The 25,209-nt window shown below is 42.0% G+C and overlaps 4 protein-coding genes across 5 annotated transcripts; all 4 read left to right on the top strand.

Moving 5' to 3' along the window:
• Positions 1-340: 340 nt before the first annotated feature.
• LOC114428035 (RING finger protein 145) lies at positions 341-7,847 on the top strand. Its single transcript, XM_028396346.1, has 11 exons — positions 341-608; positions 830-1,105; positions 1,701-1,809; positions 2,009-2,100; positions 2,216-2,457; positions 2,553-2,728; positions 2,836-2,976; positions 3,309-3,491; positions 3,574-3,721; positions 5,215-5,571; positions 6,059-7,847. Exons 2-11 carry the CDS (start codon positions 937-939, stop codon positions 6,863-6,865), a joined length of 2,424 nt encoding a protein of 807 aa, XP_028252147.1. The 5' UTR covers positions 341-608; positions 830-936; the 3' UTR covers positions 6,866-7,847.
• Positions 7,848-8,181: 334 nt separating this feature from the next.
• LOC114427101 (ubiquitin-conjugating enzyme E2 D2-like) lies at positions 8,182-13,822 on the top strand. 2 transcript variants are annotated; one of them, XM_028394875.1, is made up of 8 exons: positions 8,184-8,611; positions 9,761-9,824; positions 10,251-10,282; positions 10,471-10,548; positions 10,882-10,987; positions 11,070-11,163; positions 11,302-11,352; positions 12,706-13,817. In XM_028394875.1, exons 1-7 carry the CDS (start codon positions 8,588-8,590, stop codon positions 11,348-11,350), a joined length of 447 nt encoding a protein of 148 aa, XP_028250676.1. In that variant the 5' UTR covers positions 8,184-8,587; the 3' UTR covers positions 11,351-11,352; positions 12,706-13,817. The 2 variants fall into 2 exon arrangements, with proteins under 2 accessions (XP_028250677.1, XP_028250676.1); XM_028394876.1 differs by lacking the exon at positions 11,302-11,352 and having other exon boundaries at positions 8,182-8,611; positions 12,706-13,822.
• A 413-nt stretch (positions 13,823-14,235) lies between these two features.
• manba (mannosidase, beta A, lysosomal) lies at positions 14,236-19,087 on the top strand. Its single transcript, XM_028395412.1, has 17 exons — positions 14,236-14,538; positions 14,973-15,067; positions 15,140-15,245; positions 15,319-15,495; positions 15,588-15,711; positions 15,961-16,130; positions 16,220-16,330; positions 16,401-16,552; positions 16,694-16,811; positions 16,948-17,034; positions 17,107-17,274; positions 17,344-17,562; positions 17,675-17,839; positions 17,921-18,065; positions 18,155-18,297; positions 18,377-18,637; positions 18,711-19,087. The coding sequence occupies exons 1-17, from the start codon at positions 14,344-14,346 to the stop codon at positions 18,933-18,935; spliced, it is 2,661 nt and encodes an 886-aa protein (XP_028251213.1). The 5' UTR covers positions 14,236-14,343; the 3' UTR covers positions 18,936-19,087.
• Positions 19,088-19,961: 874 nt separating this feature from the next.
• Positions 19,962-25,180, top strand: slc39a8 (solute carrier family 39 member 8). The gene is made up of 8 exons (XM_028395611.1): positions 19,962-20,403; positions 20,795-20,957; positions 21,780-21,949; positions 22,033-22,155; positions 22,479-22,643; positions 23,718-23,925; positions 24,024-24,208; positions 24,773-25,180. The coding sequence occupies exons 1-8, from the start codon at positions 20,167-20,169 to the stop codon at positions 24,917-24,919; spliced, it is 1,398 nt and encodes a 465-aa protein (XP_028251412.1). The 5' UTR covers positions 19,962-20,166; the 3' UTR covers positions 24,920-25,180.
• Positions 25,181-25,209: the final 29 nt, after the last annotated feature.

Genomic DNA, 25,209 nt, shown 5'->3' with positions numbered 1-25,209 from the left:
GAAATTTAATTTCATAACTAATGTTTCTATAGACAAGATGATCTTCTGTTTGCTTGTTTAAAGACAGCAGAGCTTCGAGGGCTGAAAACAATCAGACAAAGCCTGAAAGATGGATGCATGTGTACAACAAACAAATACTACTAAGTTGTAGTTTATAATCACATTTCTGGATTTTGCAGGCAAAAATAACAAGTAGGAACAATAAAACTGCACCATATTGCTACAAACAAAGGCAGTGTGAAGTATTTACTTTCTTTTTTGAGGTGACGCCGCTTTTATTTTGAAATCAAGAATATCCGAATCTGATTGGCTCATTTTTGATATGACGTGTCCACAGGAAATGGCCACGCAAGCGACTGGAATCATAACATTGCAGTTTAGTCTCTTTACTTTCTGTCGTATCGCTGAATTTCATTCATTTAATTTATTGTTTTTGGTAAAGGTTTTTCCCAACTAGCTCCCAGAGGTGGAAGTTACAGAAAACTGAACACATTACACGTGCACTGTGATGAAATCATGTGCCTGCTCGCTGTGAAAGCTAGCCTCAAGCTGCAGCTAGCGTTAGCTAGCAAATGGCTGCTCGGATGTGATGTCTGTCACTGTGCGAAGTAAGTGAAACACTATGACTTTATAAACAGCAGCTGCCTGGAAAAACCTTGTGATAATTCTGGGATATTTAGTGTATTTCCTCTCTCTATATATAATGGCTAAAATGGGGACACCAAACCGGGAATTCATAGCTAAAAAATTGACCTAGCGGCTCGTAGTGGACATACTCACTCTGTTCCGCTTCTGTGGATTAAATTGTGTGTTTTTATGTATTTTTCAGATGACAAGACGACGAACAGAACAGTGGTGAAGCCGCTTGGAGCCTTCGTCCTGTACAGAGAGACGTTTAGCTAACAGCATGTGACAGACGCGTCCAAGTGAATCGAGATGTCTCTTCTGGTAGAGCTGGCCAACGTTGCCCTCAGGGTGCCAAGCATACTGTTGCTGGACCTGCTGTACAAATGTGACATTGAAGGTTTAACGGAGCACCTCAAGGCGAAAAATGAAGACATGCTCTTCAAATACAAATATGTCATTTGGAACATGTACTATCTTGGTAAGTTTATGTAGTGTTTGTGTGAAGGGTTGGGGCTATGTCTGCTCTCTGTGTCCTATCTGTCCATCTATCTATCATTTCAGGGATTCTGTGTGCACTACTGGTCAGCTGTACCATGCATCTTGGAAATTCAGAAATTAATTTTAACTTTATAAACAATATATGATTCGTCAGTCACATACAGGATGCATCGGTATCATATTTTGCAATCGACCGGTAAAAACAAAAGTTATCATGTAGAACAGAAAAACGCTCTGTATGCTATGTAAAATACATCTGTTTTGAAGATTTCAATGTAAACCACATTAACATACTTCTATTTAATACTGCCCTACATTTTAATTGATCAATACACCTGGACATCACCCAATTGTGTCATTCTGACTGCTTTGTCAGCCTGATAAGGAAAGTCAACAATGTCTGAATTGTTGTAGACACTGACAATTGTAAAACACACACACAAATGTGACAGACAGTGATATATGTGTCGGAGGTGTGTGTGTTTGTGTATCTTTCCTGCTTTCTCGTGTGATTCTCTTCTTCTTTGAAACGTGGGCGGGAACTAACATGAGGGTTTTTTCTTTTTGTCTTTTAGGTCATCTATTAAATGTGGTGGTGTTAGTTCTGCCATTGAGACACATTGTTACGCTCTACCTCCATATCCTAACCGCCCTCCTCCTGTATATGGGGCATCAGATTTCCAAGTGAGATTCTTTACAGTATTACTACAACAGCTACACTTCTAGATTTATTGGAGCGGGCTCAGGTTTCTCTCCTGACAATCCAGTATCTAATTTAAGCAGAGCTTTAGTCTGTGTGCCATTGCTCCTTAAAACACACTTTCTTGTAAACACGTCTCAAAACCTGAGTACACAATAGTGTTTTTTTCTGATCTTTCTTCAGGGATTATGTTCGTGAGGAGCTGCAGTATGGTTATGAAGGAGCAGTCTACCTTGATTCGTTAGCTTTCAACAGATTTGTCTCTTCAATGACCAGTGAGTACCAATCCCAACCTTGCATGTAAATACATACAGGCTTATATTCTAAAAAGCCCTCATATTCTTTCACAATAAATGCCACAGTTAAGGGTATACCTCACTGTCTTTGCAGGTCAGATCATTCTCAGCACGCTGTGTGCCTTCCTGATGAAGACCAGAAAGGTGTGGTTGTTCTCCACTCATATGCTACCCCTGCTGGCCAGGCTCTTTCCTGCCCCTCATACCACGCTGCTAACTGTTAATACCTTCTCCATGGGCCTGACTGGAGCTGGGATCGCAGTGTTCCTCCTTTCAAATATCTTCGTGCCATATAGGCTCGCAAGGGCTGCCTACTCAGAGCTGCTTCACCTGGAGGTATCTGAAACCCTGTGACAGGCTGTGTACAGCTTGTTTTTTCACCTTTTTTTTTTTAACTCTCCTTGTTGTGTCATCTGCTCCCTGTCCCTTAGGTGATTGAGCTGTACAGACTTCTGGCAGTGGGAATCTCCCTGTGGAACCAGTTTGCCGTTCCATTGCTCTTCAGTGTCTTCTGGTTTGTTCTGTTCATCGTGCAGCTGTGCTCAGACACCATGTCTGCCGGCACCTCAGCAACCCATCAGGGAATCATGTTCTTCCTGCTCACGAGGTGTGATGTGATTAAATGTGCGACTTTGTTCCTGACATTACGCTTCTTGTTTTTAGTTTTTTTAATTTGGTGTTGCTCTTTTTTTCTGGGCTTACTCAACCCTGCAGTGTCTCTGAATGTTGTGCCACACCGTACTCTCTTCTGGGTCTCGCCTTTGTGGTGTCCTATCTGGCTCTTGGATTGCTCAACCTATGCAAGTTCTATCTGGGAGGTTATGCAGCTGTTCAGAATGAGAACGTCATGCACAGGTAAGACCAGATCAGCCCACTTTGGTGGGTTTTTTGTTTAATCCAACAATAAGAGATCGTGCCTGGGCTTTAAAGTTGGTAAAACTAATTTGCTTCTTTAAAGATCTAGCAGTCATGGAGCAGTATCGACATTTATATGCACATGTGTTTATGTTCTTAAGTCACCCTCTTTCATCTCTTGGTCTGTATCTACTCATGAATCTTATGTAAAACTGGCTTCAACCTGCTATAAATATCCATGACAGAAGAGAGAAGCTGCACTTTTGCTACAGTTCTCTAAATTGTCATTATACAACTGTATTTAACCTCAGTTTTTTTGTCGTTGTTCTCAGAGGCGTGACTGAGGGCGTCACTCTGCTGCTGCTTGCCCTTCAGACAGGTCTATTGGATATGCAGGCACTGCAGCGCACCTTCCTCCTCAGCATCATCCTCTTCATCGTGGTAACTTCAACTCTGCAGTCAATGATCGAAATAACAGACCCAGTTATTCTAGCCCTGGGGGCATCACGCAACAGGTAACGCTGCTTTTAGTGGGTAGAAGCTGAGCTAAAAAAACATTAAACACAATTCAAACACTTTCTTTTGTGTTGTCTTTAGGAGCCTGTGGAAACATTTCCGTGGCCTCAGCATGTGTCTGATTCTGCTGGTTTTCCCAGTGTTAATGGCTTATAAAATCTCCCAGTTCTTCCACATGGACTTTTGGCTGCTTATATTGGTGTCCAGCTGCATGCTCACCTCACTTCAGGTAGAGATTTTATATTTTGACTTATAGAATACTAAAGATACCAAAAATGTAATGAAGGAATATAAAAGGCATAGTTCACTGTAGGCGGATGTAATGACAATAGTGTTTGCTGCCCCCTTGTGGTTTTACTAATATTCCACATTTTTTACACACCAACTTCAGCACTTTATGTCTTCTATCACACAATACCAATTTATTCACAACAGTAGATCAACAAACACATAAATAAAACATCACACACAACCACTGGTGGAGGAAGTACCGAAGCAAAAGTACAAATACCCAGCAAAATATATACTTAAGTAAAAGTAGAAGTGCTACATCAACAATCCTACTTAAGTAAAAGTCTTAAGTACTTTTAAATGTACTTAAAGTACTAAAAGTAAAAGTACTCACACACTGAATATATATTATTGATTGCCATTACAAAGGATCTGAACAGGTTAAAATAATCAAAGAAATCATGTTAAAGGTAGGGTAGGAGATTTTGAAAACTCAGTGAGAGTCAGCCAGATTTCGAAAGTAAACACACGCCCCTTTCTCTCGGAGCTCACCCCGAAGCCACGCCTCCCAATCACATGGACGCGCATTACCTGAAGACGAGCTGCGGTCTGTGACTTCGGCCATCATGCATGTACCTCTCTGGTGCGCGCAGAGCAGGAAGAGAGTGACAACCAGCCAATACTCCGCACAGGGTCCACCCGGAGGATTGGCTGATGTTTTTAGTGTTTTATAGCTTCCACAGATGATTCATATTCTTCATTTTAATGAGAAACTGCCGAACTAATTGGTTGCTATCGGATTGAAAAGAGAAGTTACAGTAATTTAACAAAAAGTGCATCAGAATGAAATGTCCTACCCTACCTTTAAAATTAAAATGAACCATGTGTAGTTAATGTACATGTTCAGTCCAGAAGCAGCTATGGACAGGTCTGTGTGTCATGAGGCAGGCTGTGGGCATCAAGTGAACTGAGAGGCTGGTAATAGAAAAATAGGCATTCACCATTTTTACTGTGTCAGTGTTCCTGCTGTAGATTGTTAGCTAGCTAGCTAGTTAGCTAACTGAGCCAGAGCACCGGCGTCATGACTGAGGCTCATTATAGAAACACAGCTGGCAGTGTGACACCATCTTCATGTCTGACCTCACATCAGTCCAGCACAGCTGTATGAACACCACTGTATTCATAAATGTACTTGTAACGACAGACATTTTAAAATTTGTAGTGGAGTAGAAAGTACAGATAGTAGCTGCAAAATGTAATGGAGTAAAAGTATAAAGTATTATACTTAATAGTATTATTACTTAGTAGTAGTAGTATTTTACTTTAAGTAAAGTATAAAGTAAAATAAAGTATTAATACATAATATATTTTTTTACTTAAGTACAGTAACTAAGTACAAATACTTAGTTACATCCCACCACTGCACACAACACATTAAAACATCAATATTAAAGCCGCAACAAAATATGTTCAAGAAAAGTTTTTTTTCAGGTTACAGGCACTATGCTGATCTACTTCCTGTTCATGGTGGAGCTGTTCCGCAGCGACCCAATCGAGAGCCTGGATGAAATCATCTACTGGGTGAACGCTGTCAGCAGGGTGCTGGAGTTTGTGGTGGCGCTCTGCGTGGTGGCTTACGGAACCTGGGAGTCGCTGTTTGGGGAGTGGAGCTGGATGGGGGCTTCTGTCATTATCATCCATTCATACTTCAACGTCTGGCTCAGAGCTCAGTCTGGCTGGAGGAGCTTCCTGCTCAGGCAGGAAGCGGCTAAGAAGATCAACTCTCTCCCCAGAGCCACAGCTGAGCAGCTGCAGCAACACAACGACGTCTGCTCCATCTGCTTCCAGGTCAGTCATCCCATCATGAGCGGGTCACTGCAGGGCTTATATGACACACTGAAGGCTGGGGACTAACGTCACTGGAATCTTGGCCATGAAATAAATACATTTTAAAAAAGCCAAAAACCTGTAAATTGGAGTATTTACAATATAAAATGTAGCAGTAATTAAGCTTATCCTTGTTTAACTCCATGTTATTCCTGTGTTTCTAGTTAGGCTCCTCCTCTTCTTGTACGGGTCAGACACTCCTTTCCTTTTCAAAAACCTTTTATCCTTTTCCTGTCCCTGTCAAGGAAGCAGCTGCAGAAAATGTTGATAGAGAAGATGATACCCCTGAAAGGCACTACTGTAACACAGCAACAGGCAACATGGGAGACACTAGATATTTCTGAAAAATTAGCATAATAAACATGTTATTTACATGAATACACTGGTGTTCTTATGACCATGCTTAGTGCAGAGGTGTTGTTCTAAATCCAGATGTGTCTCTTCTCAGGAAATGAGCTCTGCTGTGATCACATACTGTGGACATTTCTTCCATGGAAACTGCCTCCGCAAGTGGCTGTATGTTCAGGAAACTTGCCCCATGTGTCACCAGACGGTGCGACCGAAAACCCCACCTCAGAGCCAGGCTTCAGGTGACGCCCCGCCAGCTCCACCTCAGAGGGGTCCAGATCTGCCTGCACAAGGAGGAGATGAGAACCAGGATAATGGCACTCTTCAAGAGATGAAGAGCGACGATGTGACTGCTGATACCTCTGAGCAGCAGCAGGAGGAAGAGGAGGAGGAGGAAGAGGAGAGGGGAAACAAAGATCAGGTGGCTGAACCGCACAGTGAAGCGGTTGAAGGTCTCCGCTTTACCTCCAGTGGAGACTTTGTTGGATTTGTCGGCCCGGCATCTTCAGGGGACCCCTGTAGTTCCCATGTGTTGCTGGGTGGTGCTTTTTCTGAGAATGGTACAGACTCACCATCAGCTCGAAAAGCTTTGAACGATGAGGTCACAGTGAAGGGCCTGCCTGACTCTGAAATAAGAAGACTTGAAGGTGGTGTTACTGTGTGTGAAGGGGTGCCGAATTCACGGGACAGCTTTGATCCACCAGACTCAAAAAATACTGACAAAAATCAAGAGGCAGTCTTATTTACTAATCAGAACTCTGCAGACTGCAGCGATTATCCTCACGATCGTAACGGTACAGACTCAGACCTGGACGGGCTCACAGAGACTGAACCTGTCCCACGGACTCTCCGGCTGTCCTCCTCAGACGCCTCCTTCTCTTGTACAAGCACAGACGGCAGTGAGTGACTGCTCTGCATCATCAGTGCCTTTAATAAGGGGGGATTCAGATATATCTGCCTTCTTTATGTGAACCAATAGGAAACAAATGTTTTACCAGACAGTGTAATGAATGTGTTTAGCTAATAACATGTGGACTAAAGATGAAACTAAATCATGGTGAATACAAAAAAAGGAGAGATTATAAATAATAATGAGTCATGTGTAACTACAAAACAATGATATGGCAACGATTTTCCAGCAGGTTGTAACTGAAGACGTTTGAATTTTTTTTTTTTTCATTTGTGGCTTCCTGAAAAACTTCAGCAGTTGTCTTTGTTTTTTTTTTTCATAAATCAGCCTTTTGTATGTCCTCTTCAAGTATTAAATTACTGCTGTGAACATTTGTTCTGAACTGTAAACAGGTGCACAGGGAGGCCAGTATATATAAACGTCTACACAGAACCTACAGTCCAGATTAAAGTTTGGTCTCCTGTAATGTAAAAAGGATTTTATTTAGTTTGATTGCTGTTGCTAGGCAATCAAACTCTTGTTCTTCACCCTCTTCTTCTTCTTCTTCCGTAAGTTATTTGGTGCAGCGTATCTTCAGCAAAACATTGACCGATTTCAGCCATTCAACTATCAAAATGTTCATCTCACAGAGGACATTCTGGGGCAACTTCAAGTTGTTTTCAAGTTGTTTTCCTGTTTGCTAACTTGAACTAACTTGTTTCCTGTGTTTGTAAAAACAAATCATACATAACTCCAGATTTGCTGCTTAACAAACTAATTTCATGTAAACACATTACATCTAAAAATCCAAAAATGCATGTTTAAACACTTAAATTTAAATATTTAAAAATGAGGTTGCAGCTTGAGTGTAAATGTAGAATAATAAAACAGACTAGGTTTATTTTTTTGTAGCTTAATGATTAAAGATTTTAACAATACAAGGCAATAAACCAGTAAAATGTCAACGATTTCCTGGAAAGAAATTCAAATAAGTTGTTTTGTGGAGGCATAAAGATCAAAAGAAGAAATAAAATCACCAAATCTCCACATTATTACAAGTTAATTTATGTTGTGTTCACTCTTTTTACATGTTGAAATTTAAAAACAACACATAAAATAAATTAAGAGAAATTCTATTAGATGAATGTGTTTTAGATTTTTATGATGCAGAAATAAACAACAATTTTTAATTCCTGTTTCATTTAGGGCATTATTAATTAAAGGCTGACATGTCGTGGCAGGTCGCTTCTGTCATACATGTTTTTTTCAGCAGGCTTGTAATCAATCTGCCATCACATCCGCCCCGTTACTCAGCAGCCAACTGCACCGCCTTCCCGTTTACAAAGCTTCAAATACCGCTAGCTGGCTAAGGGCCGAAACCGAAAGACGGGGAGTCCAGTCGACCGGGTTACTCCACCTGGCACACGCACTTAAGTCAGCCTAAACCTGGGATACATTTCCATCTCACACAAGGCGTTGAAAGTTTAAAAAAAAAAAAGGGGGAAGGAGAGATTTTGATCGAAGGGAAGCGGCACCGTCTGTTGTTTGGTTCCAACTCCGCGCATACGTAGTTTTAGCTCGCTAGCAAGCTAACTAGGCTAGCTAGAGAAGAAAAGGCCGCCGAGTTGATCCAGCGTCAATTATTCAACAGAGACCCGAGTCGTCCTGGCAGAGAAGAGTTGCCGTTTTACTTGCTTGGATACAATATCATCAAATTAAGGAGCAGAACATCGACAGAGGATGGCTCTGAAAAGGATCCACAAGGTAAAAGAGAGAGAGAGAGAGAGAACGCCGACATTATGTCTTCCACAATGCGGCTAGCGCTGTTCTTCATTCGGTGTCATGTAAAACAAGGTGGCGAAACGTGGTCATGGAGGCGTAAAGCTTACGTTTCTTCGTGTGTATTTATTCCGTGTGTTTATAGTTAGGTGAAATACGGACTTTTTTTTTACTCGCTGTGACCGGCTAGAAGATGCCAAACATGGCTAAAAAAAAAAACGCTTGCTCGGCGAACAACGTCAAGCTAGCATGCTAGCTAACGTTAGCAGTTTCAGTTACAGGTTCAGTGGATTGACGGTGTAAAGAGGCCTCACGGATTTCCCAACATTTGGTGCTATTTCATGATCACATATGTTTGACGTTATATCACATTTAAAAAAATAAAAAATAGGCCGAGTCTCACAGATGTTGTGTAATTTTTTTTGGTAGCTAGCTAATTAGCAAATATTCATAGTAGCGACGAAACTGGGTGCTACGAGAAGCAATGACTCATAATAGACGGTGAATTTGCGTTTGTAGCCGTCAGAGCTACAGTCATGATGCATTTCCTTGGTATGTGACCGTATTTGTTGAGTCTAGGAACACTTTTGGGGTGTGAGTTCTCCCAGCTCAACGCAAAAATACAACAACACCCTGATAAAACCAGAGAAACAGCTCGCAGTGTTGACACTGCAGCTTAATTTCCTCACGCTGCCTTTACTGGAACCTTCTTCCTGGGAAATCCATAAACTTGTGAAATGGTTGGTGTGTGTGTTTGAAGGCCAGGGTGGGGCTAAGGCCTCCACTCTAAAATAGCTGTAGACCTAAAAATAACAAGAGGCCATAGGATACAGTATATGGTTAAGTCTCATCTTGCTGTTTTAAAAGTGGAGTTGATAACAAAGTGGCCCCTGCCCTTTAGCTGCCACGGAGATGAACTTGGAAGGAAAGTGGCAGGCGACAATCACAACAACCACAGAGGATGTTGTGAAGTAAATAAAGTACAGAACCTCATGTTGCATCTCCCAACCTGTTTATATCATGTCACATGTTGATTTCAGATCACATTTTGTCTTTTTTTTGTTGTTGTTTTTTCCTGAGATTACTGGGGTACTAATTACTAATTGGTTATTGTTGTAAACCTGTTCATTACAGGAGCTTAATGACCTGTCCCGTGACCCTCCAGCACAGTGCTCAGCCGGCCCAGTGGGTGATGACAGTAAGTGTCTTAAGACGAGGTCTAAATTTCACTTTTTTAAGCTTTTAAATGTTTTTTGTTTACCGATTATGGCGGAGAAATCATGTTTTGTACCACTACTAGTCCAAAATATAAATATTTATGAACCACTTAACTCTAGTTCCCTTTTTTAACATTAATGCTTGTATATATTTTTAGATGTATTTCCTGTTGTGCAGCTGATTTTTGCAACTCTAAACCTGTATGTGTTAAAAATGTATTCATTGTTTGGCAGGTGGAAAAAAAAAACATGCAAAACTGAACAAGCTACATTTGATATTCAGAGTGACTCTAGTAAAATGAAGTCTTTTCAAAGCACAGGTGGAAAGATTAGAAGTCTTTTTCCTGTTCGATCACATACCAGTGACCTTTTGTTGTTTTCTAACATTCACTTTCTTTTCTCTGCAGTGTTTCACTGGCAAGCCACAATCATGGGACCTGTAAGTAGATACTTTGACGTAATTGTTCCTTGTTTGTTTGTTTTTTTTATAGTGCTGAATATGTTCATGGTTTACCTGAAATGCATCCATAAATAGAAAGGTTAATGTTTGTTTGGATGTGACACTGTGATCGGGACCTGTAGATGAGTCTTTCCTAAAACATGTAAATATTTTCTTTGTGCTTTCAGAGTGACAGCCCGTACCAGGGAGGTGTTTTCTTCTTGACAATTCATTTTCCAACAGACTACCCCTTCAAACCACCCAAGGTAAATCACACCTCATGCAGTGTCCGTTTATTATTATTATCCCTTTGAGAAATTCAGGTAATTAAAGGCCAAAGCGTCAGAACATGGAGTTAAATATGTGGGGGGGGGGAAGAAAAACCACACGACAGATGGCAGGACTGAACATATTTTGTCTGCTTATCACACCCGCATGAAGCAATACCTGTTATTCCAGAAGCTGACAGTCGTGGTTATCGAACGTCACGGCTTCATGTTGGGGATTTTAAATTGCATAACACTGACATGTTGTACGACTGCCTTATCTAACTTCCTCTGACTGTGGTTTGTTTGTTTTTTTCTGCTTTTCTCTTTCAGGTTGCATTTACAACAAGAATTTACCACCCAAATATTAACAGTAACGGCAGTATCTGTCTGGATATTCTCAGATCACAGTGGTCTCCTGCACTTACTATTTCTAAAGGTATATACATTTTATAATTAACTTTATTTTTGTTTTTTTTGGAATGTAACCGAGGTCTATATCTCCACTCTCTTTCTTGTAGTTCTTCTCTCCATTTGCTCACTGCTATGTGACCCAAACCCTGACGACCCGTTAGTGCCAGAGATCGCACGCATCTACAAAACAGATAGTCAGAAGTAAGTACACCTTTAATATGTGACAAACTATTCTACAGCCTCTCAAAAGAAAACAATTACCTCTTTATTATCAATCAGCTAGGTTTTAAATCCCCCTGTAGTATGACTGAGTTATGTGACCTAGTTTCACTCCGTCAGGTACAATAAACTAGCTCAGGAGTGGACAGCGAAGTATGCCATGCTTTAGGGGTAAGGCCAAGAGCCAGTGCTGCATCTTGGCTAAGTGATACGTGATTGGATGTGCTATGACGCTCTGGTTCCATTGATAGAACCAGAAGCTTGGGATTGTGTTATGAAAGTATGTGACTGCAGTGTCTTGTTATACTAATATCTGTATGTACACCAAGGGTAACCAAGTCTGGTCCAGTCATTGATTCTTTTCAGAAGTAGTCCAGACTTAAGTGACCCCAGAGGTCTTCAGTTGTGAGTTACTGCTAATACAAAAGTAGCGACACTTCACACAAATCTGTACTCCAACTGTACCAGAAACCAAATGGACGTTGTACATCTGTCATGTCCGAAACCTTTTGGCAAACAACTTTGTTGCGGCCATTTTTAGCCGCATACTGTTAGTTTATTTCCTTCCTTTCAGCGGGACTTGGAGATCAACTTGCAGAGACTTGAGAAGGGTGATCCATCACAGTTAATGATGGGTTGCCTTTATTTCTTACGTTTTATTGCTGCACGGTGAAGCAGTTGTCAACGACGACCCATTGTATAAAAGTTCTTGGTAGCTCATTCAGAGACATGCCAACAGTTGGCTGCCAAAAAAAAACACATTCATTAGGAGTGATGTCTGAAACTGAAGCCCAGCAGACAAACAATAAGCACGATGCAAGTTGGGTTACTGGCATGAAAAGGTTGCTCCTGTGCAAGCAGACTATGAAGCCTCAGGTGTTTTTAAACATACCAAAGGTGGTGTTCGTGAAATGTATATTCCAAAACAAAATGGCTAACAGATTATTTTTAGTCAGGTCTTTGGTTGCATTCTAAACACTCAGCTGTTGCCATAAAGCTTCAAGGTCAGACTGGATATTTTAATGAGGTTTTGGGGAAGGAAATAAAAAGTTGCATTACAAAGTGAGATGAGTCGGTTAATTATCACTGCCTCAGTGTTAGCTTCAGAAATGACTGATTGTCGTGCACCTGCAATCAAATGAAAGTTATGCTAACAAGTTCAGATGCAGTAATGTCTTTGCATGTAGCTGTAGCCACTAACGGCATGAAAAAGTTTGTTCGTGGAAAAACATGTAGTCCTTCTTTGTTGTGTTGATAAGATGATGCCTGATGTGGGAAGGAAGATTGCACTGATTTTAAATGAGGAAGTTTAAATGTACTGCACACACGGTCACATTGTATTAGGATGCTAACTTGCCTTGCTCTGACATGTTAAAGTGAACTGCTGAGGTGCATGTGCTTCAGGAAAACCTTGAATTTAATGGGAGGGTCTGCAGCTATTTGGAGATAATATGCAAGTATGAGATAAAAGTCCTGTGAGCTGATGCTGAAGGTAATTGTTTTTTCTTCTTCTTCTCTTTGCAGATACACCAAAATGGCAAAAGAATGGACACAAAAGTACGCAATGTGATGGCATCGTTTGGAAAGGTGGTTGAAAATGTTGTTGCTGGTTCAAACTTAAAATTCCAGGATTCTCTTTGTCTTTTTCACTTTATTTTTATTTTATTTTAATTTTTTTTTTTTTGGTTAATCATCATTTTGCCGCCCCCTCCTCCTCCTCCGTTTTTTTTTTTCCATCTGCGCGCTCATAAGAAGATAGTGTTTTCTCTCTAGTGCCAGTTTCTGTAGTTTCCGCTCCTGTTTCGATGGAGTTAACTAAAAAATATCATGGTTCCAAACACTTGGCTTGAGCATGCACCAGTAAGAGTTTTTCAACCCAAAATTCGGTGAGGTTACTCATTTTACTCTGCACACACACATTGTAGAATCTGATGCAGCTGGTCTGACATTGATTGCCCCCCCCCCCTTGATGATCTGTTGGCTGACTTGTGTGGATCCTCAGGGAGGTGCTGCTTCACTATAGGCTGGGTTTCTCAGAGCACTTGTGGCAAAGCCTGCGTTTCCTCCATATCCTAAATTTTCGAATTGGCTCATGTCTGCTGCATTTTATTTAAAATGAAAAGTAGTATTAAAAAAAAAAAAAAAAATTCTGGGAAAGATTTGAGAAACTGGTTGGTGGCTCCTGGACTGGTGTGACTTAAGTATGTTCTTCTGATCAATAGTATAGGGATCTATTATCTGAGGAAAGGCGTGTATCTTATTCCACTATCAAAGTGTGTGTACAGAGAAGCACAGCGGTATATATCAATGTTAAGGAAACACAATATAAGAACTTCAATGTTGTATTTTATGCATGTTAATAAAGGTAGGCTATTATATCTGATATGTTTCTGCAAATTAAGTGGATTGTAAGGTTGAACAGTTGGAAAAATTTGGTTCCCCTCAAGGCTTTGTATTCTTTTCTTTCTTTTTTTTTCGTTCTTTAGAAGCCAGTAGATGAGCAGTTAGTTTTATGCCCACTCGAACACTGTCTTCTTGTAGCCCTAAACTATTGATGCAAAGCTGATGGTTGATAATCAACTTGTGGCTCTGTTTCTTTTTAGTTTTCCCTTCAATAAAGTTACTTAAACCATAAACAGAATTAAGAGTGCTGTGTTTGTTTTGCTTGAATACATGTCTCTTGTTGTCACTATAAATACATATACATGACACTAAAATGGTGATGGAGTTTTAAATATTCTGCTAATCCAATACTTTTACTGCATCATATATATATATTACAGGGTTGCAGATAAATCTAACCAATAAAGGTACATTTTATTTTACAGTAAAATATAACGAAAACCTGATTTTTATAAATTTAATTATTTTTTTAATCGGCTTTAAAACAGAATTAAACACAAAAATTAAGATAAAAAATAAATTGTTCATGTCATTTTAAAAGCCATAAAACAATAAAAACAACTAATATTTTTGTTCAATTCAAGCGTGAACCCTTTCGCGCCAACACTTCCTGACTCTGGTCAGCTGACTCTGACGGATGCGTCACATGACAAACGCGGAAGAGCGTGGTTGAAAACAGGAGAGGGGGAAAAAACAAAAGATTTGACACTTTTTAAGAAGGTTTCATGCGCATATTACGCGTACAACAAACCGCAAGCTATGACGCAGCGTGTGGCTGTTTTATTTAGCGTTTCATTGTGTTTACTTTTTGGAGTTTTACCGGGTTTTTCGTCAGTAACAGAGCAGCAGCTGAACGGCAAATGGAGGCTGACAAACTCCAACGGTTCCCTGTCTCTGGCCGCACAGGTGCCCGGCTGCGTTCACACAGCGCTGCAGCAACAAGGATACATCCAGGTAGGAGGGACGAATATGAAACATGTAGATTTAAATACATTTATATGATAATATCACTCTAAATAATGGGTCATAGCTTCACTTTTGTGCGGTCGGTGCCAAATTAACACAGTAAATAAACTTCTATGGATAAAATATGTGATCATTAAAACTCACCAATCAAAGAAGTGTGCATTACATTAAAAAACAACCTGCTAACTCATCTGTGGGTGAGAAGATAATTATAGACCTTAAACAAACCTACAAGGACAAAAAAAGTTGACTAGTTAACTACACTATAATAATAATTTAGTTTCTTTTAGATAAAACTCAGGGATTGGGGTGTTACTTAGATATTGATTATATTTTATACTTTAATTCTATGCCCTCTTTCACTTCTGGTCCCCTCTGGGACAAATAACAGACTCTACCAACAAATGTGACTTTATTTTTAGGACCCATATTTCAGGTTTAATGATGTGTCTTATCGGTGGATTGCGCTCGACAACTGGACGTACACAATCACATTCACTGTGTCTGCCCAGCTGAGGTTAGTGTATTGAAATATATATTTTTAAAGCCTTTTTAGTGCCTTGTTTCTGACTCATGGATCCTCAAACAGAGCCAAACAGAAGATGCTTCTGGTCTTTGAAGGTGTGGACACGGTTGCATCAGTTTCACTCAATGGGATCATCATTGGAAAGACGGACAACATGTTCCGTAGATACGTACGTGTCGTCTGCTCTTTTGATTTGACCTCAGTGCACATTCTGTGATGTACCTTTTGTTGTTTGTTTGCAGGACTTCTCAGTGAGAGACTTACTAAGGAACGAGGAGCAGAACGTGCTAACAGTTAGCCTGCTGTCTCCAGTTCTTTACGCGTCAGAGCGGAGGAAAGCTCACTCGTCCTACAGAGTTCCTCCTGAGTGTCCTCCAGACGTCCAGAAGGGGGAGTGTCATGTCAATTTTATACGGAAGGTGAGTGCAGAATCATTCCATTTCTTTCTGTGTAATGTGAGTTACAGGGGTTAATTATTGAGTTAATCTCTGAAACATCTGTGTCGGTGCAGGAGCAGAGCTCCTTCAGTTGGGACTGGGGGCCTTCGTTCCCCACAATGGGACTGTGGAAAGGAGTACGACTGGAGGCGTTTGATGTGCTGCAGCTCATCCAGGTTTCCTCTGTTCCGCTCTACAGTATGTCCCCCTGATCATCGACAACTTGTCGGTTCGAAAACAGAAAATACTGCTTGAATAAACAGCGATACTTTACCTTAGAGCGTCCCTTATCCTGTTGTAGCAGTTTGTTTTATGATTTTATGCAGTTATGGTCACAAAAAGGAGTCGTAGAACTTCTCTGGACTGGACTTTACTTCTTAATCTTGCATGCAAACAAAGGGAAACACGTTTGTTATCGTTCTGTTGTGTGTCTGTTTGTCTGCACAGATGACAGCAGCTCTGAGTGGAGGCTGCAGGTTGACCTTCTTCTCGATGCAGTTCAAACAACAAACGGTCGAGTCACGCTCTCTGTACCTGAGCTGAACTCAGAGCAAAGCTTCCAGACGGACTTTCTCCCAGGGAGGTCCAAGAGGAGCTTCACCTTACACATCAACACGGTGCTTTACCGCTGTCCCGGTGTGTAGAAATAGTTTTATTAGAATTTGAATATCATTAATTAAAATGTCAAATGTTTTTCCTCACCCAGAGCAGTCAGGTGAAGGTGTGGTGGCCCAGCGGACACGGTCAGCAGCCCTTTTACCATCTCTCCGTCAAAGGACTTCAGGATGGATCTTTAATCTTTAACACAGAATCTAAGGTCAGAGTTCACTGCTTGTCAATATTATATTTTTCTCAGGGTTCAGTATTTAACATGAGGACTTTTTCAGGTGTATTTTCGCACCGTGGAACTCATCCAGGATCCAGTTGTTGGATCTCCCGGCTTGAGCTTTTATTTCCACATCAATGGGAAACCGATTTTCCTCAAAGGCTCCAACTGGATCCCGGCCCACTCTTTCCAGGACCAGGTCACCCCTGCTGTGTGAGTTCATCTGCCTCATAAAAATCCCCCTGCTGCACCTTACTGAGCCCATACTAGTGAGCTGAATATTGATCACGTCCATCTTCGTTTTGTTCAGTTATGAATGCTAATGAAGCCGCCCCTGCTCTGTTTGTCCTGCAGCTTAAGGAACTTACTGCAGTCAGCAGTGGATGCGAACATGAACGCCCTCAGAGTGTGGGGGGGAGGAGTGTACGAGCAGGATCTGTTCTACGACCTCTGTGATGAGATGGGGATCATGGTATTGATCTCAGAACAAAATTATAAAGTTATTGTTATAACAGCACCAGTAGAAGCTGATGGGACTGGGACTGTATGAATTGGATTGTGTAACACACTGTGCGTCAGGCGACTTCTTAAAGTGTCTTTTTTTTTAGGTTTGGCAGGACTTCATGTTTGCTTGTGCTATGTATCCCACTGAGGACGACTTTCTACAGACAGTCAGAGAGGAAGTCGTCCAGCAGGTCAGTAAATAAACCGCAACACCACAGTTCAGTTTCTTTCTGAATTATAAAGTCTTATTTTTTTCCTGTCAGGTTCGCCGCCTGAAATCTCATCCGTCCGTTATCATTTGGAGTGGAAACAATGAGAACGAAGCGGCTCTGGCTACAGACTGGTTCAACATCCCAGCTTCCCAGAGGCCTCTGTACATTAAAGACTACGTGACACTGTATGTGAACAACATAAGGAAGATCGTGCAGGAGGTGAGAGTAGAACTGTGATTTGTCTTTTATAGGAGACGGTAGATTTAGATGTGTCTGTGTCTCCTTCAGGAGGACCAGAGTCGTCCGTTTCTCGTCTCCAGCCCGACGAATGGTGCCGAGTCAGAGCAGGAGGGATGGGTGGCAGCAAACCCCTACGACCCTCATTACGGAGACGTTCACTTTTACAGCTACGTCCTGGACTGCTGGGACTGGAGGACTTTCCCTAGAACGCGCTTTGCTTCTGAGTATGGCTTCCAGTCCTGGCCTTCGTTCTCCACTCTGCAGCCGGTAACTTTTGTACCCACAAAAAATGAAAAATTAAAATTGATGAACCACACCAGAGCCAGATTCAAGCTCGTATTATGGGTTTCTGTTGTGTTAAATTACCTTTCTCCTGTAGATTTCCACTAAAGAAGACTGGAGCTACGTCAGTGATTTCACCTCCCACCGTCAGCACCATGAAGCTGGAAACCAGCTGATGTTGCTGCAGGCTGCTCTGCACTTCAACCTGCCGAACTCCACTTATGCCCTGAAAAGATTTACTGATACTCTCTACATCACTCAGGTAAACCACACACACACACACACACCACCACCCATCATGGAGGAGCTGCAGGTCTCGTACGACCGATGTCATGTGATGCAGGTCATGCAGGCGCAGTGTGTGAAGGCACAGACGGAGTTTTATCGTCGGAGTCGGAGTGAAATCATCGAAGGCAAAGGTCACACAATGGGCGCCCTCTACTGGCAGCTGAATGACATTTGGCAGGCCCCTTCCTGGTCGTCAGTCGGTGAGCATTAAAGTTTCATTTTAATTTACTTACTGGGATTATCGCGGCCTGAGATTAGTGGTGAAGGTAATTTCCTTGTGTGTCTGCAGAGTTTGGTGGAAAGTGGAAAATGCTGCATTATTTTGCACAGAGCTTCTTCGCCGCCGTCCTTCCTGTCGGATTTGAGGACAGCGACACACTGCTCATCTACGCCGTCTCAGACCTGGGTCACGACCTGAAGCTCAGAGCTGTGGTATGCTTTTAAGAGAAAAACCAAACCTGATGAAAGCAGAATAATAATCAATAAGTCCTTCATATATTGTATCGATCAGGTGACTGTGTACTCCTGGGCTGATCTGGATCCAGTCTGCACGCTGACCTCGGAGCTGCAGCTTGTTCCTGCAGACAGCGCAGTGCCAGTCTTTAAACAGCCCGTCGCCGCCCTGCTGGCAGGATGTGGGCACTGCACTCGCCTCACCTGCCTGCTCACCTTCCACCTGGAGGACAGCAGCAGCAACCAGCAGGGTCCCACCAACCACCACTTCCTCTGTTCACCCAGAGACGCTCAGGGACTTCAGAGACCCAACATGACTGTAAGTACTGAGTTTACTCACACGGAGCTGCTGGTTTGTTTACAGGTGTCTGATCAGACATCTTTTCCTGCAGGCGAAGGTTCAGCAGGATGAATCCAGCTTCACCATCAACCTCCACTCGGACTCTGTGGCTCCTTTTGTTTGGCTCGATGTGGGAAACATACCCGGGCGTTTCAGCTCCAACGGCTTCCTGATGGTTTCTAAAAACAGGACGGTCAGTTTTAGTGCGTGGCGTCCCACCAGCGTCGCCGAGCTCACCGCCTCCCTTACCATCACTTCCTTAAGGGACGTGTACTGACCTAAAACCAGCCAAGCATCCATGTTTAGTCTGACTTAAGCTGACTCCCTGCACTGATCTGACTCATGAATGTGAACAAAAAACCGTTTTCATCTCACTTCTTATGCCTTTTTTTGCACATGTTTATAAATCCTCTGTATCAATACTTGACATGCAGCACTGTCCAAAGACTGTTTTATGTTAATTAATAGATTAATTCATCAATAAATGTTTTTTTAAATAGTATGAAAATAAAATTATATGTTTTATAAAACTTGATACTTTGAGAATACAAAACTGAATAAAAAAACTTTGCAATAATAGACAAATAAGATGTCCCTTTTATTTTGAAGGGACGTTTTGTTACACTCTAGTGGGCCACTGCTGTCACACTTACATTTATCTGAGTGCTCTGCTTAAAAATAATTATTTCTACTATTTTACTTGTAGATTACTATGTTTAGCAGCTTTATTCTCAATTTAATGCACTAATTTCACCCTTTCTTTTACTTGCTTCCACCACTGATGACTGTGTAAGTCAGAACTTGCTGCTTAAAGATTTCCTTACTTAGTAACTCATGTTTCATTGATTGCAATCAAAATGTTTAAAGCTACACAACCCAACATATTTTTTTAATAACCAATTCAGCATCCTCCATTTTTAAAAATGAATTGCCCAATTGCATTGGGCATTCGTGATCACTAGGGGGCGACAAGCCCCGTTTGAACACAACACTCACGTGATTGTATATTTATTTCTTTATTTACTTCCAGCTGTTTTATAGTCGATCAAACACAGACACGCAGCTGTAAAGTGAGCGACACACTGAGTAGCACACACTTTTAATTCAACATCCTTCCAAGGGCACACACACACACACACACACATTCCGTTCACTGGAGTGTGTGTGTGAGAGAGAGAGAGAGCTTGTTGCATACTAAGTGAGAAAGTCACAAAAGAAAGCATTGAGAGAGAGAGAGAGAGAGAATGCATGCGGTCGGTCACCTCCATGTTTCCCTTCATAGCTGATCTTTGAACCTGATCTACCTCAGACAGTCCTGATAGGTCCCTCAGAGCAGCAGCAGCAGCAGGAGGAGGACTTAAACCTGCACATCAAGCCCTCAAACCAGGATTCCTCCTTGGGCTGGACCATGGAAGTGACTCCTCACTGCGCTCTGTGCTGATCCAGATTTATTTATTTTTATTTAAAAGTAAAATGTGTCCAGACAAGCAGGAGTAACGGATTCATTGATGAACTGCAGGATGTTTCACCACACATGGTCTGTTACGTGCGTTTTGGCTTTTATTACATCATCCCACAGCACGACTGTGACTGAGCGGGATGGAGCTGGATTTCTGGAGAATATTTTACACTTTTACGGTGAAAACAAATCAATCACGACAGAACACCTGGAAGATCTGCTGAAGTTAATCTCAGCAAGAAGATCTGAGTTAGTAAAAGTGGAAAATCCGCTGAAACACCAAGAGGTACGTCAGCAATCAACCTGTAATATTTAAGGTTTTATTTATTTTAAGGGATTTTAAGGGACCTTTAGTTATACTTATGACACTTTGTGTGCACTTTTTGACAGTGTTTAAGTGTAATAAATATTTTAAACGTTATCTCTAAGCTTGTTTCTGTAACATAAGCATAAAATTTAACTAAAGTTTAACTCATCTCTCAGGAGTAATTAAATGTTCAAAATGCACACTGTGTTATTTAAGCCTTCTAAAGAGTCTCGTGATATTAACTTAATGCAAAGAATGATACAAAAACATGTTTTATTCAGTGTATTTCACACAGATTTGCCTCATAAATTAAACAAAATAAATGAATAAGCAGTAAATCTGTGTCTAACGGCGTCCGTCTGTCCCTCAGTGTCCCTCTGCAGAGCGGATCCTGTCCTACTTCGGCTTCAGTAATGTCAGCCAGCTGACTGTGGGACATCTGGGGAGGATCTGCCCTGCGGTGTTGACCCAGGTGCTGCTGCCCTCCTGCCCCTACACCGCCCCCAAAGCCCTGTCGTCTCTACACTACTCTGGTGAGTTGCTTCATCCCCAAACGCTGCTGGTTTATTTGTCGAGGGACCCCCGCAACTCAAATACTTCACAGTTCACAGGGGTTTGTTGCCTTGGATCCGGTCTGTCCCATGTTTAACTCATAAAGTCCATAAAAACTTGAACTAAAAACAATACAGACACACATATATATAAAAAAAGATGTCAACATGACCTCCTCACCAACAGGGAGACCATTAACACACACAGGAGAGACATCTAATCAGTTAATCAATAAATCATCAGGGCTGCAGTAAGTCAGTGTTTAATCACTTCATGATGACTTCAAAACTAATGATTTACCAGTGAAGCTAAGATAAGATAGAAGTGATTCATAATAAATCAATCATACAATCATCATTTACTTCCTTCACATGTCACCTCGTCCCTGCCCTGGAGCCGGTTCCGGCCCGCTTAGACCCACTTCCTCGGAGCTGTTGACACAGTCATGGCCAACTGTGACTGTTGATCAGCCTGTTGTTCTCGCTTCACGCTGTGGCCTGACCAGCAACTGCTCTTGTGGAAACAAACAGTGTGTCTGTGGTGGAAAAATATATCACACAATCCTGCAAGAGTGTTCTTAGTCCTCGTCTTTAAGAGAACCTGTTAGGAGGGCTGTCCCCTCCTGATTTGCTGGGTTTAGTGTGCTTCTGACACCTTACAGGCAAAACTCAGGGATTATAAGACCAAAGAGTTTTGAATGTGGAGACCACCAGATGTCCAGGAAGAGACAGGTGCATAAAAAACTCCACCTTTAACTGTGATGCTTCATCATCTGTGTTGGTCTCTGTCCCGCCCTGTGACAGTCTGGGGTTATGGGTTCCTGGCCGTGACCATGATCAACCTGGCGTCTCTGCTCGGCCTGCTGCTGATCCCCTTCACCAAGAAGTCTTACTTCCCCAAAGTGCTGACCTACTTCATCGGCCTGGCCATCGGCACGCTCTTCTCCAACGCCGTGCTTCAGCTCATACCTGAGGTCTGTGAGAGGGAAAGTTGTTGCACAGAGGAGTTTATGTTTATGTTTATGCGTCGCTTCATGTTCTCCCGTTAATCCGACAGGCGCTGGGGTTTGATCCTAAAGCCGATAACTATGTGGAGAATGCAGTTGGAATATTTGGAGGCTTCTACCTGCTGTTCTTCGTGGAGAGGATATTGAAAATGGCCCTGCGGGTGGGTCAAGAGGTGAGTTATTAAACCTTCCAGCTGATGTAAATCTGATGTGGAACAGCTCTGATTGATCTTCAGGGGCAGTGGAATACATCTATCAACTCTCCCAGAAAAGATCAATAATCTGCTGTTTGATCCAAGAGACAGGAGAGTCAATCTATCACAGCATCATGGAAGCCATTTTCCTTTATCTATCCAAGTTTTGTTCACTTCCTGGTTTCAGGTTTTTGTTTACTTTGCCTGACAGAAGTGATCTGTGCCTTTACCAAATAAAATAACAACAAACACATTATTATACATTCATACTGTGTCATTTCTAACGTTGTTGTCCTTTGCAGCACGGTCACAGCCACTTCACTCCTGCTGATCCACCTCTGGAAAACTCTCTCCAGAACGGAGGCGCTCTGGACAAAAAGGACTCCATTGTTCTGACCAACATCACCACCATCGCCGCCGACAGGAGCAGCCCGAACCCAGAACACACACATGTGACACCTGCTCAGGTAGATGGAGGTGATCAGTTAGATACAGTGTATGTAGATAAAAAGTGTTTCAGTGTGTGAGTTTACATTCTTCAGCCGTTTATTGAGCTGTTATCAGTGCGATTAGAGCTGCTGTTAATCAGTAACAGCGCCGTCTCTTGGGTCATATGGAGGAATCTGGTTTTGAAAGGACACCAAACAGACACAGATCCAGCAGCGAGGCTACAAGCTGCAGGACTTTAGATCCTTCTCTCCTCCCCTGGTCAATGCAGGAATTGTCTGACCGGAGCACAAGGACTCTTTGTCCCCTCTGGGGCTCATAGAAAGGAAGGAAGGGGGGGCGTCTTGTCACTGCAGAGTATCTTCAATCACATCCCAGAGGCCCTGTTTGTGTCCAGCAGCTCTCGGGTTTCCTTGCACCATTATGTGTGTAATTGAAGGGTTCTGTTGCAGCAGCAGTGGATCCACTGAGAGGACATATTTCCTGCAGTTGATGAGTCTGTATCTGTTTCATTTGTGAAGCCAAGATGGACGTGCTTTGTGGATCAAAGCCTTTAGTGGTGTTTTTATTTTTATCCTCGTTAGCAACACATGCTAGTCGATCCACCATTTTGGATTCAGTTAAATTTTTGTGGACAATTTAGTACAAATGTTTTTCAACCTTTTTTAGACAAAATGCCAAGCTGCATGTTCTGCAGGAATGTGTGCTAACGCTCCAGCTAGGTAATACATTAGCAAAAGAAAATATTGACACATCGTAACCCCCACCCATGGTTTTGATTCCATCAGCACTCATGAGCTTGTAATGCGTCATTTTTAACGAACATTGACTGCACCGTTCAGAATTCATTCTATTATCTGATCCAGTTTTCTCCCTCCTATTTTTTAGCGCTAATTAGCATATGCTAACATTTTATCATGCTAGACTAAGTCAGGAAACATAAATAAGCTAAAGTTCGGAGGACTCACTTTTGGATCCACCATCTAGTGGGCATTTGAGGAACTGCAGTTTTGGATTTTTCTTGTTGGCTGTATTTGATGTTATCATTCTACGTATTGAACCACGTATTGAACTGCTGTGTGTTTATCCTCCAGGACGCCCAGGTGTCTGACATGATGTGCCACTGGCTGCGTGGGCAGCGCATCAGCAACATCAAGACGGTGGCCTGGATGATCACCCTGAGCGACGCACTGCACAACTTTATTGACGGTCTGGCTATCGGAGCTTCCTTCACAGTGTCCATACTGACCGGCTTCAGCACATCCACCGCCATTGTGTGTGAGGAGTTTCCTCATGAGCTCGGTTAGTGTATACAAAACACAAAAAACAAAAAAAACCTCTTTTTGCTGCTTGTTTTATGCACAAATCCATGAGTTTGTTGTGTTTTCTTCTCTCTGCAGGCGACTTTGTCATCCTGCTGAATGCTGGTATGAGCGTGCCTCAAGCCATTTTCTTCAACCTGCTGTCGGCGGTGTCGTGTTATGTCGGCCTCGTGTTTGGCATCCTGCTCGGGAGCGCCTTTGCCCCAAACGCAATCTTTGCCATAGCAGGAGGGATGTTTCTGTATATCGCACTGGCAGATATGGTGAGCTGAGTGCATGCATGGTCCTAAACAGATCTGACATGGTCAGATTTCTGTGTTTCAGTGTTTTAATCTGCATCATCTCAGACACACAGAACACTTCCTGAGCAGCAACACATACCAGACGTTCATTAGTCGAGCATTAAACTAGGTTATCAGGTGGAAATCTGACCACATTTTGCTGCCACACTTTATGCCACCTTGTTGTGCTGCCATCTAGTGGTTAAAGTGGGTCACAAATATGTATACAAAGTGCACAGTTTTACCCTCTGTTATTGGTTAATTTTAATAATTTTAGAGGCTAATTAGGTAAAAATATTCACTTTGGTGTCCAGCCAGGAGAAAACTGGAGCGATTGATAAGTTTGCGGTCTATTGGACGGATGATGAGTACATTTAAAAACACCATCACACTTTAAGCAGACAGCATTTGTCTCAAGTTTTAATATTTTATAAAATATTTGTGGCAGTTTCCACATTTCCTGTAAATCATTCTTATTCCCTTTTTGTTGGCGGTTGAACAGTGAGAGCAGTATGCATGTAATAAATTTTCAATTCCTCATTTCAGTTCCCAGAGATGGACAACATAGCACGAGATGAGCGACGAACCTCCTCCAAGATCATCTTCTTCCTGATCCAGAACGCCGGGCTGCTCACAGGCTTCACCATCATCCTGCTGATCACGCTGTTCGCAGGGGAGATTAACCTGGGCTAGACACAAACTGCAAAGAAACACCAGCTGCTTCTGTTTCTGCTCCCTGAAAAAAGGCCTGAGCAGGACTGTCAAAAAAAGTATTTTTTGTTTTGTACAAATGAAACCAAATGTTTAAAAGGGAAGTGACGCTTTTATACCTGTGGACTGTCAGTTTAGTGGAACGTTTACTCCATAAAAAGGGGAAACGAATCTTTACAATCATCACGTATGAAATCTCAGATTTATTTTAAGGAGACAATAAATTATTTTTTTCAGTCTTCATTTATTGTGAATGAACATTTATTTATTGG

The sequence above is a fragment of the Parambassis ranga genome, chromosome 22 (assembly GCF_900634625.1).
Source record: "Parambassis ranga chromosome 22, fParRan2.1, whole genome shotgun sequence".
NCBI lineage: Eukaryota > Metazoa > Chordata > Actinopteri > Ambassidae > Parambassis > Parambassis ranga.
This window is presented reverse-complemented; position numbering and strand designations above follow the sequence as displayed.